This window comes from Bombus bifarius, unplaced genomic scaffold (genome assembly GCF_011952205.1).
Source record: "Bombus bifarius isolate JDL3187 unplaced genomic scaffold, Bbif_JDL3187 scf7180000007996, whole genome shotgun sequence".
In the NCBI taxonomy this organism is placed as follows: Eukaryota; Metazoa; Arthropoda; class Insecta; order Hymenoptera; family Apidae; genus Bombus; species Bombus bifarius.
In genome coordinates this window covers 6084260-6097621 of record NW_022884376.1, presented here as the reverse complement: position 1 = coordinate 6097621, position 13362 = coordinate 6084260, and the positions used below count along the sequence as shown (strand labels likewise).

Below are 13362 nucleotides of genomic sequence, written 5' to 3'. Positions count from 1 at the left end.
TTTCGAATTTAATACGAGTGTCCCTATTCTCTTAAAAAGTCGAATGCATGACCTTGAAGCGTGACCTTGAAATTAAAGACCCGAAGAAGAAACTCGAAGTGGAAACCCGAACCATCGAGTTTCTTCGTGATACGTACTATAGTTTCTGTAGTTCTCATAGACCGAGAGAAAACAGCGAGAGTTACGAGTGATCCGTGATTGTGGATCAATGCGCCGTCGTTCCTACCAGAGGTCGCGCCGAAGGTCTTCTTGGTTGCCGCGCTCTTACTAAACGTCATAATCATCAATGTTTCCTCTTTCAGCTAGCAAGCTAATCTTTATTAACCTCGATTGATTAACTATTTCATTTAAACAACGACGTTTCTGCTTTCGTTAAATAAAAAGCCAGAAACATGGTAACACGAAATCTCGTGTACAATTTCAACAACGGAACGAAGAATATACAGGCGATACGAAATATGATAACAATTTGTTACATACAAATAAGGAAGAATAATATAAGAGACATGAAGAGATATAAACAATATAAGCAAATAGAATGCTTTATCACTTCCGGTACTAGATTCGTCCTCGAATTCATTATCGAGAACGTAATCGTTGGGACCGAATGAAAACGACTCACCGTGGCGCGGGTTTGAGTCCGAGGGCAAGCAGTACGTCGATGCCCGCCATCTTTTGCTCTTGGTTCACTTGATTGCCACTCTTCGCACGTTGTTGGTGTTGGTGATGGTGCTGCTGCTGCCGCCTTTCCGTGGCCGGCTGATGCTGCTGCTGCTTACTGTCAGACAGACCATTCTTGCCGATCACTTTCTGACCATTTAGCATTTTAGCATGGGTGACCTTGAGGAGGGAGCGCTTCGCGTCCTCGACCAGCATCTTGGTGACCGGCTGCACGTTCACCGGCACGCCGATCGTCGGTACAGCACCACGACGCAGCCTACTGCGCGCAGGAAGACCAAGCACAAGGTGCTCCATATCCTTCTCATAAGAATCGTTGGTGAAGTGGAGGGAGCATATACGCGCAGTTTGTATGTTGAACGGTATCTCGCCGTTCGAGAGGGGCACGCGACCGCACGCGCGCACCCATCGTGAGCGTACTTCCGGTATCTGGGGGAATCGATGGTAGCGGATACAACGACCGCGGGTTTGACGATGACTGTTGCGGCACGTAGCCACGGCGCACTGCGGCATTGTAACCTCTTAATCCGTTGTCTCCTTCGTATAAAATGATTAACGCACACACAGTGTTTCGCGCACAACAGTGTTTCACGCACACTCAACTAATACGCGATAACACCTCTCTACGACATCCTCGATGATAAGGTTGGAAATTCTATCGTCGTCCAACATCCATCTTCACAATGTCATGATTTCCAGAACACCAACGTTGCTCTCATAACTCATGAAACAACACGAAGTACTATTCTTTCACTTTAGAGCGTAAGTGGGCGTTTTGCAGCGATCCTTTGTTTCTGGCGATCGATGTACGCGTCGGTAACCAGAGTCTTCCGGTGCGAACAGATGCGATCCAATCCTCTTCTTCCTGATGAACGATTCTTGAAATTGTTCCAATAGTTAATCGACGAAGCGTCGTTAACGGCGTGAACTTCGTTTACTTTGGTAGCAAACGCGTGACTAGATGCGTTTTGCCGGCTGAGCTGCTTTGCCAGGAATCGGTGACACTTCGATACTCAAAACAGACGCACGTGGGTGTGCATGGATCCACACGAACACTGACAAACGCGGCAAAGATGGAAATGTTCGATGTTCAAATTGTTCGATCGGCTTCTGTTGGATCCTTCGGATGTTCCTTTTTTTTAAGACACTGCACGTGTGTGGCCCGATAGAGGAAGAATCGCCTCTTTCCTAAAGGACGAGCGTCGCAGGCGGAAAGTCTTAAAGCGTAAACGTATCACTGCCGTGATATCGTAGAACGTGAGAAACAAGAGTGAGACGGTCACGCGACGGAAGCACTCTTGCGTACTCTAGATGACCGCGGGAGGTCGAAAGGGCATCGGTACCGCCCTGCGTGCGACGCCCTGCGAACTGTGGCTAGCGACGTAGAAGGGGACCGAATATCAAAGAGCGAAAGAGAGGAGTAGACAACGAGGAGGCTGGAGGGGGAAAGGGAATACGGACGGCAGAGTACCAAAAAACGATGTGTGCGTAGGCCTTCGAGCAGACGCCTCCACTTCCTCACGACTCAAATTCAAAACGTCACACGCACACGCGGTCGCGCGCCTCCTATAAATCGACCGTCCACCGCACGAGGGTGGGAGTTGTAAATTGAAGAAAGAGCAACAGCAACACGACGACGACGATCGGGGAAACGCGTGTGTACCGCATACGTCTTTTTCCGCAACACGTGCGAGAGACGGGTCCGCGTTGTCGGCGGAAGGTGTCGCCTCGCGTACCTTTCTCCGTTCGTGACGATCAGCGCTGTTTGATCGTGACGTTGATTGGTGGGCGGATCGTCAAGATGGCGACGGATGACGGTGGCTGAACGACGATCGTCGACGAGAGAGCACGAAAATCACCGAACTTGTCAGTATATACGACTCGCGGTAGTCACGAGAGAACACCAAGGGGCAATCGCTGCTGCTGCCGTCACGTCTTCCTCTGTAACTGACTGAAGAACGGAAACGCGGACGGTTCTAATTTCCACGAGGATAGTGACACTTTGAAAAATAAATATAACTATCGATGTGTAACACACGACCGTAATGTGAAACACTGAGTATTCCTGATAGACACCTTGCTAACTACTGAACGCGCGCTGCTTCTCCTTCAGACTGGCCGATCGGGTCCGGCTGTAGAACAAGAGACAGCCAGTGGCAGCTGCGTGTGCCTCCTCGTGTCTGCGTGAAACCGGTGAACCAATGATCGTGCTCCGATGCCGTCGCGGCAGGGATGACGAGTATTGTGGAGGGGGGACAGGGTTGGAAGGAAGAGAGACCAGGGAGACAGGGAAAAAGAGGGAGGAGGTCACCGCTACCGGCTAGGGTCCTTCAGGGGTTCGCTACCCCTCGAACCACGCGGTCCTCCTTGTCTCCGTTATCCGGTATAACCAACCGCTACCGATCTCCTCTCTCTCCTCGCCGTCCTTCTCGTGCGCTTTGCGACCCTTCTCCTTCAGCCACGATGCGCTTCCTCAACCTGGTCCTCACAGGGGCGTTAGGTTACGCGTACTCTTTTTCTCTTCATCTCCACGAATGGTTCGCGTTCGCTTTGTCTGCGACAGCATGCTGAACCCGCTGCTTCCTACCGACGACGACTATTGTCCAGTACTGGGCAAACACGCGTTAAGCGTTAAAGAGAATCAGATCTTGCCTTTGTGCTTCGTCGACTCGAATTTAGTCTCGGAAGAACTCCGTCATCATCGGAAGGAAGAAATATGTCCTCCGCTCTCGTATCGCAGACGTTTCCTATTGTAGAATCTTGCTTGGGATCACCACGGAAAATTCCGTTTCGTTTCGTTCCGTTACGAAAGGACCCTGATGGGACGCAGAGTCCTACAGGAGGCCTTCTAAAAATAATCGAAGCGAGGAGTTCGATTACAGTAAAGAGCACTCGCGATGGAATCTTCGATCGAACTCTCCGAATGTGTGATCGCTTCTTCTAATACGTCAGCGCACGTACGAACGTGTTCCGAGTACGTTTATTTGTCTTCGAATGGTACACTTTTTTAGAAACGTGAACGGTTGATAAAGTTGAGCCTTTAATTATTCCATTCAACTGTTTAGCGACTATAGCATTCGTAGAAAGTTTCTTGCCGATGAATGAACATTCCTCTGGTAAGACCGTTTCGTCTAACGCGTTTAAATAACGCAGAGAAAATATAGTATATACACCTGTATACTTATTTTTAATTTTACCATAGCAGGTAAAATCAGTTCAAGTAAAAAACACGCGAGTTTAAACCCAAAACGAATAGAAATTGGATAAATTCCTGCAAAGAAAAGAATTCGATAGATTTAACACCTTGGCGAACAAGGTGGAAAGCACAGTTTTGTAGCTCTGCTGTGTATCGTAGCACTCAATTTCCCATAACCAGATGTAGCCGAAACTTGAAATAACGTAAGAGACTAAGAATATAGAAGTTTCTTTATTCTTATTCGAATTTGTAATTCGTTTGCAATGAAAAATCGTGAATCGTTAACACGCAATTTCAAAGCCGGTATATTCAAGTTGTGAATACTTTTTAATTCCAGATCGATGTTCTAATCGATGCTGGCGAGCCTTGCCTATATTGTTTCATTTTACGCACTTTGTGTCGATATTTCGACGGGATTCTATCGCGTATCTGAGAATACAGTAGTATTCCTCTCCTATTGCCGCTAATCAGGTTCTCATGGCATCTTATGTGGCACAAAGGAAGGAGAACTTGACCCCGTTCGATCGCAACCGAACCGAAACTGCACGATCAATAAGTCCGGTTAATTGTGTGGATACAAGAAAATTCCATGAACCGACCGACCCAGGATCGACGTCCTCTATCAAATCATCCGAATCGATTTTAATTGTTCGAGCGGCCGATGACAAAAAAGGAAACGCGGTCGAAGAACGAAGTTGGAGGAAAGCGTTGCAGCAACGATTCTGGGACATTTCTGTATTTGTTCAAGAAGATCGTGATGCTGGAGGGTCAGCCTCTTGCTTCGAGAAAAAAGCAAGCAAAAAGGGGAGGAGATCTGGCATTGAGCGAGGAATCACCGGGGATGTTGGCACACGACATCCCTCGCCTCTGCAACACCTTAAATGCTTCCAACGCTTCTAGATATTACTTAGAACGTGGCTGTAGCCACGAATAAAATGGAACGACTCGGTTCCTACGTTGACGCGTAAAATCGAAAAGATTGATTTTTCAGCAAATTATTAATACACGTATAAAAAGAAGCTTTCGCTCTACTGAATATTTAGGCACTTTTATACGATAAGGGTTGTTTTTTTATGACTTTTAGAAAGCTCTATCCCGATCCGGTTTCAAATGAAGCTAAGTTTAACCATAGATGATGTTAGATTTTGATAAAAAAGAACTTAAGATGTCAAATAATGTATACAATAACGAAACAATCCTCCTACTAAATCGAAATTCCAAAATAATGCGAAATAAATTTATTGTATGGAAAAAAGAGGCGCGTCCCAGTTACTTATAAGTTATTTAATAATCGTCGATCGATTAACCTAAATGGATCGATCGGAGGAAGCTTGCAAGGTTGCACATATGCGCGGAATCTAGATTTTCAATGTGTATATCATCGCTGATAAGGAACTGGTCTGAGGAGGATTCTCAAGGGCGAGAGAAACAAATTAACAATCTCAGCGATACTAGGTTCACCACATCGGTCATTTTGGTTCGATAATCAAGACACGCGTACCAGATAACGTATGTTCTTCCGTGTATTAGTGGGATTAATGGCATCCAGTTATATCGCTATAGATGTAGTACGTTCTGCGTACGACAGACAGATTTTCTTCATTGAATGAAGAACAAGTACAGATCTATTTCAATTCGAAGATGGTATCCCACTGGGGGTAGCCATTCACATGCTATATTACTATATCACTAAGCTATAATATTTTACCAAATGTCCTACTGGACAAATTATAAAATGCAAATAAATAAATAAATAAATAAAAAAAAGATCTATTTCATGGTCGCGTTAACGTTTCTTTTCGCTGCTTGTAAATCCTTACTTTCACCCGGAATTAACGAATTTGAATTTTTGAACTTATCGACTCGAACCAGACGATGATGGTGAAATCAGAGTTATTCGTTGTTATCTTTAGCGCGCAGTAAAAATAATCTCCCGTATTGTCATCAATAACAGAAGGTCTTCGACGAGGCTCGATGTAGACGCTCTAGTTCCAAGACAAACGTTCTCCTGCAACGCAACAGCTTCCCATCGATTCTCGACGAGGATCTTTCCCCTTATGCGATATCGTATAACCAGTGCGACGAACGCGTCGAGGTATCTCCCCCACGTTCCCAATCGTTCTTTCTCCTTCTCGGCAGCGGCTCAACGATTTTCTCGGAACGCTTCTGCGGAAACCGACTGCGTCCTGGTACCAGAACCGTGTTCTAACAGAAACATCTTCATGGCGTGGTTCTCTGGAGAGTTTTTGTCTGGATGCGTGACCAGTGCGTTCACTCTTTTGACCGCGTGGAGCCAAAGAGAAGCCATCGAAAAGAGAAGCAGGCACGAAAGCCCAGACTTCGGTGTGGTTCACGCGGCCTCTCAAATAAGGACAGACCGATTTCCGGTGGTCTCGCTCTTCCCTCCGTACCTCCGTGGCAACCTGACCCCTCCATCAAACGATCGAGGGTAACCTTTCTCTTTCTTCCTTGTTGTCCCAAGACTCTTCTTTCTTGGTCCAATGTGAAGAGAGAGAGAGAGAGGGGGAGAGAGAGAGGGAGAGAGAGAGAGAGGGGAGAGAGAGAGAGAGGGAGGGAGGGAGGGAGAGAGACAGAGAGGACGTTGCGCGTCTCGCTTCTTTCCATGACGATACGCAGCCGCTCGTCTCACTCTCCAACGCGGCTACTAGAGCACGTTTTCGCTTCTTCCTCCGTTGGTCGGCTAGAACGGTCGTTCTTTCTTTCTTCGTCCAATATTAGAAGCCAGCAAGTCTGTCCTCGTCTTTGTTCATCTTTGTTGCGTGGATGGTCTTAGCAGGGCAGGCTGTGTGCGGGCGCTCCGCACAGCTGGCACAGGAGGGAAATAAGCCGAGGCGTCTCCAACTTGGGGCCACCAGACACGACCGCCTGGAGAACGACCAAGAAGGATGCGCAGCTGCGACTCCCTTTCGCCGTTTTACACAGCAACTTGGCTGCTACAGATCGAAAAATCCTCTTCGTGGGACGAAAGAGGATTCGTCTGGCCGTGGGTTGCCCACAATCGAGCTACGCAATTTTAACCGCCTTTTCTTTTAATCTGTTCCACCGTTATCTCCTAGAAACGGAAGTATTCCGCGATAGGCAACGTCGTACAACGTCGTCGCTTTGTAACCTTCGTCGCTGTTCTCCGCTTGTCTAGCCGCGATTGTGTTCTTGCATCGGCACGTTTACGCGTCAAAATCAATTCTATCATCGTGTAACGCGATACGAAATCATTAAGACAGACATTGATGACACAATCGCTTATACGCACACGAATTGCTAATTTACTTCTTAATTTTGCTATTTCTATCGAGACCAGTTGTTACGTCTCAATCTTATCAGAATATTCCAAGGTTTTGATTTTTAATTTGAAAACGTTAAAGCAAATTGCGGTAAAGCAAAGCGTACGGTGTACTAATCAATATTTCGATTCCAAACAACAAAAGAAAAAAATGTCAACGAATTTTGGTGAACGTTTCCATTAAAATTCCTATTGATCGAACTTAACTCGAAATTGCTAGAACATGGACGTCGCCGTCATAACGGCGGCAATAATTGCACGACTGTGGGAATGTATACAGTGTCGCCAGAAACCGTAATCGGAACTTGATGTGACTGGTGCCAACCCATCTTCGAACATGAGTCTGTTAGTATGAACAGCGGAGCATGCGTATTCCGACGCATTCACCGTGCACGCAGAGGATCGAAAAGCTTCTGCCCGAGGGCGGCTGAGATGGTACCAGCGATCAGTTTCCTACTATCTTTCCATCCTCTGTTTGACAACGTTACTTTAAAATTCGTAAATATAAGGATTCTATATAATACGAAACACACGTACACTGAGAACCTATATTCTTAACGTGTACATGTTTAATAAGACGTAAATAAACTCTATTTATATCTATGTGATAATATTGTTTCCAATGATTAGTAATCGACATATTTTCAAACGAACAAATTGTTTGCCAGCGGTCAAGCAATCGGGAAAATAAACACGGGCGAATCAACCGAGGAGGTATACCGGCTGTAGTGACTCATTGGTCAAAGCATTTGCACGCAAGAAAATATATCTATACGTTACCATAGAAAAATATCACGACACGATCGCTTCATACGATACGATCCACGGTGACCAGCTTATCGTTGATAAAAAGCTGCGCGTCCAGATGAAGAAAAATTCTTATTGGTTCCGTAACAGAGTTAAATCGAACGTGGTTGGTAGCCACGCGTTAACTTACATTCCTTGCGTACGCGTGGTTTCAGCAGCACGAAGCAAACCAGGCGGGAGAGTGAAATTTACGTTGACCGCGTGGCAAGGCAGAAGCGTCGCCGGCGGTTCACCAACGAGCGTAGAAAGAGACGGAGGGAAAGCAGCGGGAAAAGAAAGCAGGCGGCGGTGTGGCGCGGTGTAACATGGTATATTACATATTTAGCCGGAAACGGTGGAAAGCAAGCTTTGGTGGGCTCACCTGGCTTCTCAAGATTTTTCATCGTTTCTCCAGGTTGCCTCTCGGCTCGTTTTCCAACCACTTCGTCCGCTTATTACGCCGACCTAAGGCATGGTATCTTTGGTACACGGGCGCGTTCTAGGTGGTTCACCCCTCTCTCTTAAGGGGCAACCACCCCACTCGCGTGGTTCTTCCTATCTTCGTCTCGCTTTAACACCGGTGTGACTGTGAGGCTCGAGCGAAAGGGAACGAGAGAAGGGGAGACACCCTTCATCCTTGAGGCGGGGTCCCGGCCACCCCGCTGCTAGGTTCGCTAGGATCAATACCCGCCATCCGATCCAAAGTCCAAGCCACCCTCTCTTTGCCTGCGCTGCTTGCCTGTGCCTGCTTGCCTGCCAAAACCTGCCAACTTTGTCTGTCCAAGTCTCCGGAGAATTCGAGTGGCTTCCCAAATCCGTCATCACCGAGATGCTTTCGAATCACCGGACGGCTGCTCGAGGCTTCGTGGACAGCGCGATTATTCGCTGTGTCACCTTGACAGCATCCGACCAATACATGATCGATCATCGCGTATACACTAGATACGTATAGGCGATTCGTACAGTAAGACTAAAGTAAGAAACGCAGGTGAGAAAATTTCCACGATAATAACGTCGCGAGTATCGAGCAAGTTGGTTTAGATACCGCGTGACGGATCGTTGAAATCTTCCGAATTTACCAGTTCAGAAACTAAGTAACGGGTACCGTTCGTACTATTCGAACGACGTACGTCCATCTGGAGCTTGTTAATTGCGTAATTTTCCCAACTATAGGACTTTTACAGTCGTGGTTGGCAAGAAATTAGAGAATTAAATACGTCGAGACGCGTTAAACGCATTGAAACATCGCAAGATAAACAGAAACATCCATCAATTTCTCTTTAAATAACTTCTATACACTTGTTAATCTTCTTTTCCGTCGTTTCGATTTTATTGAATCAGTTAAATCAACATAATCCTCGATTAAATCACCCCAGCTGTTACCACAATTGGACATTCGGACTCTTTCGGTCGGCATAAGGCAACGTTGGACCTCGACAAGCCCGTGTAGTTTGACAAAAATTCGCTTATCGATCATTTTTTCGAAATTGACACGATACTTCTCTTGCGATCGTGTCTCGAGCCAACAGAAAACACCTTGTGCTAAAATAAAAACCAAGCAGATGTATTGTCGTATGGTCGCGTGGTTAGTAATGTATAAAGTATGACCATCCGATCGGTTGTACCAAGTTATGTTTAATTCATCCTTTCTTTGTCCCCGTTACACCAGGTACAAAGCCGACGTTTCCAATGCACCGGAGAATCGTTTTCGGAATTGGAGAACCGTGCACCAAATTGTTGTATCGCGTATTATCATACACCTCGCGAGACCGCGAAGTTTTCTCTGCATCGCCACTTAACAATCTCGATAATTAAATAATTAAACTTCACGAAATATTTCGAGCAAATCGCGTGCCGAACATATTTCGGCGAAACGAAAGGCAACTTTCCTTTCTTCTAGTACAAATGGCAAAACCTGTGGTATCGCGTTTCGAAACCCTTACACGTTTTAATCTTTGTGTGTATTTAAAAGGGCTACCACTGGATCAATCTAGTTTCATATTCGAGTTTGACGAGTACTCGTCAAAGAGAATACACAAAAGCGTGCCTGTTGCTTCCACATTAAACCAGTTAACTAAAAATCGTCGAGTTCTATATTCTGTACTATATACGAACCAAACTGCTGGCTGGTTTTTTACGCTAGTTTGTCGATACGTTAAAAGGTATTTTACATTCCTTTATATTGGATTCATACTTTTTATACCGCTAATCGAATACCAGATAGACATCGATCAATTTTCTACGCAAAAATTTGTACGCCCAAAGAGATACATTCGACGATATATCTATTGGATAGATATCCGCTGTTTATCAAAAATCAAAATAACTCTACCATGAGAGAGACACAGAAATATTAGGTCGTCCGAAAGGTTTCTTTCGTTTTATGAGGAAATAATGGACGCACAACATTTCCCGTTTTATATTATTTTATCGAATTACGAATGATCCATTTTGTTCTATCACAACGTTCGACAGATTAGGTTTCGTATTTGTACAAAGATGCGTCGTTGTAAAAGACGTGTCTGCAAAAGAAAAACACTTTTCGGACAACTTGATATAATTGATACCTATCGCCATTCGCGATATCAAAAACAAGAACGAGCAATTGCAGTTGCTAAAGCCACGAAGGAAAATCAAAATCGTTTCAACGTCGCATCGAAATCGCTCGTCCGAGCACCTCGTCGTTAAAGTCCAAAGGGTGAAACCGACAAGCAACCGATATATATGTCGGGTTAACATTAAGATTTAAGGCGCGTAACGATTCTTCGTTTGAGTTAGTCATCGTTTTACGAGACAGAGATTATATTTACGCGAATATACAAGATTTTACAAAATATTACGAATATTGAGTTTAATGAATGATAAGATTAACAGACGATAAGTTTAACTAATAATTAGATTAAAGAATAATAAGTTTAACGAACAATAAGAGATACAAATAATATGTCTTACGAATAATAAATTTAACGAATAATGAGATTAACGATTGATAGATTTAACGAATAATGAATTTAATTAACGCTATTAACAATGTTTCCGGGGTTCAAACGAATCCACGGTCAACGGGATAACTCTTTACTATGCATAGAATAATTTTAAACACAAAAATACGATTGCTGAGACACTCGGTAAATTGGTCGATGTGTCACTTTCCAAGGCGATCACACGAACGAATATCCGATGAAAATCTTTTTCGCTATACGACTGCATTTGTTTGTTATATGCTCGCTGGAGACATCGAGAAGGTTCCAATCGTTGTTGCTAGGCAATTTCTGTCAAAAGTTTGTTGTATACTCTTTAGAAACATCGAGAAAGATCCAAACGCCGTTACTAGGCAGTTTCTGTCTGGAGATTGATTCCTAATACAACGTGTGTCCCATTATATCGACATCTCTAAAGTACAATTCTATGTGATTTCTAGGGAGAACGATACAACCGATCCACACCTTCGTCAGGCAAAACGTTTATCCCGTGACCGTGGCTACGTTCGGCGACCAGTTGTTACCTCGAACCCACTTTCGCTTTCACAAATGTCAAACAATTACAAATGACAATTGCTTAATTACAGTTATGATAAAATCTAGGCTAAAGCATTAGAAGGCTTCCTCAAAATTGCAAAGGGAAGGCTCCGGTTTTCCTTTCATCTCCGACATATAGAAATCTTTCCAATTATTCGAATCGTGATGGCGATGTATCTACGCGCAAAGAACACCATAAATCTCTCGGTGAAGAAACTCGCGTCTTTTTTCCCAGTCTGGAAGCAAAAGGGTTGAAAGGAAGATCCATCGGTTCGCAGGATGGAACCCATATAGCGTCTCGTAGCGCGTTAGGAACCTGCTCTTTCTTCCTCTCGTTGCTGCTATAAACGCGATAGCGTAACAGGGGTCAGAGCCCGTTTGGAGGGCGGAATTGCGAGGGGGATTTCCAGGAGGGGGATGACCGTGGTGGTGAAACGCACTGGGGCTGGAAGGCACGCCCGAGGGTGGTATTGCACGATGGTAACGGATGGTAACCGACCGGGCTTGGATCACCGGATGACGTCATTGCTGCGTTACCAGGATACCAAAGATCAAAGACCAATGAAAACGTCACCTTCTCCTCACACGAGCAACCTCTGAGGTCGAAGTCAACCTAACAATAGATTTTTTTTTCTAGCCTCTTTCTTTCCCCGTCTCTCTGACCCTCTACCTTTCTTTCTCTTTACTACACTGTTGAATCATTTCTCGATGCTGACTGTTGTGCTTATGATAATGACGCTTCTGTCTTCGTTATCGATTTCTATCTCGACTGTACGACGACGACAGACAGTCATACGACGTCGAGGATATAGCCGAGATTACGTGGCACGACGATCGCTGATATTTTATTTATACCTGTTGTCAGATATCCGAGGCGAAGGATTCGAGGAGACGCGCTCCAAAGAATAATCTATGATAATTATTTCATCCTGCGTTTATTCCGCCTTATTGGATCAAGCGTTCTTAACCTTCGACCTTGGAACAGCTAAGACATTTTCCTGGAATGCAAATGCTCCTTCGGGAACCGGCAGTCATAGTTCACCAGCGATTTATTTCAGGTTTACGAGTGATTATCACGACTGATTTGATGATACCTACGGTGGTATCTTGGATCGATGGCCAGTTTCGATTCTCTATTTTCGTCACGTCGTCGATACGAGATTACGTTTCGACAGTATACGAAAAAGGAAAATAGAAATAATATATCGTAAACCATTTGTATAATACATTTGTATGACCAGCGTATTTCCAAGATTTGGGGAAATGAGAGTAGGTATAATATATCTCAATTCATTGGAACGAACTTTAACCTTAAAACTCGACCATTTTATTTACGACGGCTGTCCTAAATTCCGTTTACTTTATCATTCAATACCTACTTTCCTTTCTTAGACCAGTGTCATTAAACAATTCTAATTGCAAGGTTCCGTTTGGTCAGAACAAAAGGTGCGTTAAACGTAAAAAAGGTTATTCATCCTAAACCGCTTCTATCATTTGAAAACAAATCGTAGTACGTCTATAGTCGTTATCCGTAAAATTTTCTACGATTTAACAATGTATTTTCACACCAAAAACTTCAACGACCCTATTATGTTTTGCATACATAATGTTTTAGGTAGTTAAACGGACAGAAATTCCGGATTTCTAGCTATTCAAAAATTTTACAACCTAAGCAGCTTCCTCGGACCTTTCTACGCCTGCACAGGTCAAAATTTGTACGGGGTGGGCATTCAACGTCGAAGGTCGACAAAATGCGGGGAAACTATGTAGACTTCAATTGTAAATAACCTTTGGTGCTGTTCAAAGTACCACGCTTTTCTTAATTCTGCTTTGAGCCGAGAATTTTTATTTTACCTATTTATTTCTTGTTCACACGTTAGCGG

General features: G+C 44.5%; 1 protein-coding gene across 5 annotated transcripts in view; it reads right to left on the bottom strand.

Annotated features, from left to right (window-relative positions):
* The window catches only part of LOC117205904, a 35955-nt gene that overhangs the window by 15334 nt on the left and 7259 nt on the right, over positions 1–13362 (bottom strand). Inside the window, exon 1 of one of the 5 annotated variants that reach the window (XM_033444738.1) lies at positions 623–1822. The exons of the other annotated variants lie outside the window; for them this stretch is intronic. Within the exon in view, the coding sequence (XP_033300629.1) occupies positions 623–1191 (569 nt within the window). The 5' untranslated portion in view covers positions 1192–1822. Of the gene's footprint in view, positions 1–622; positions 1823–13362 lie in introns of those variants that run through there. 5 annotated transcript variants of the gene reach the window in all.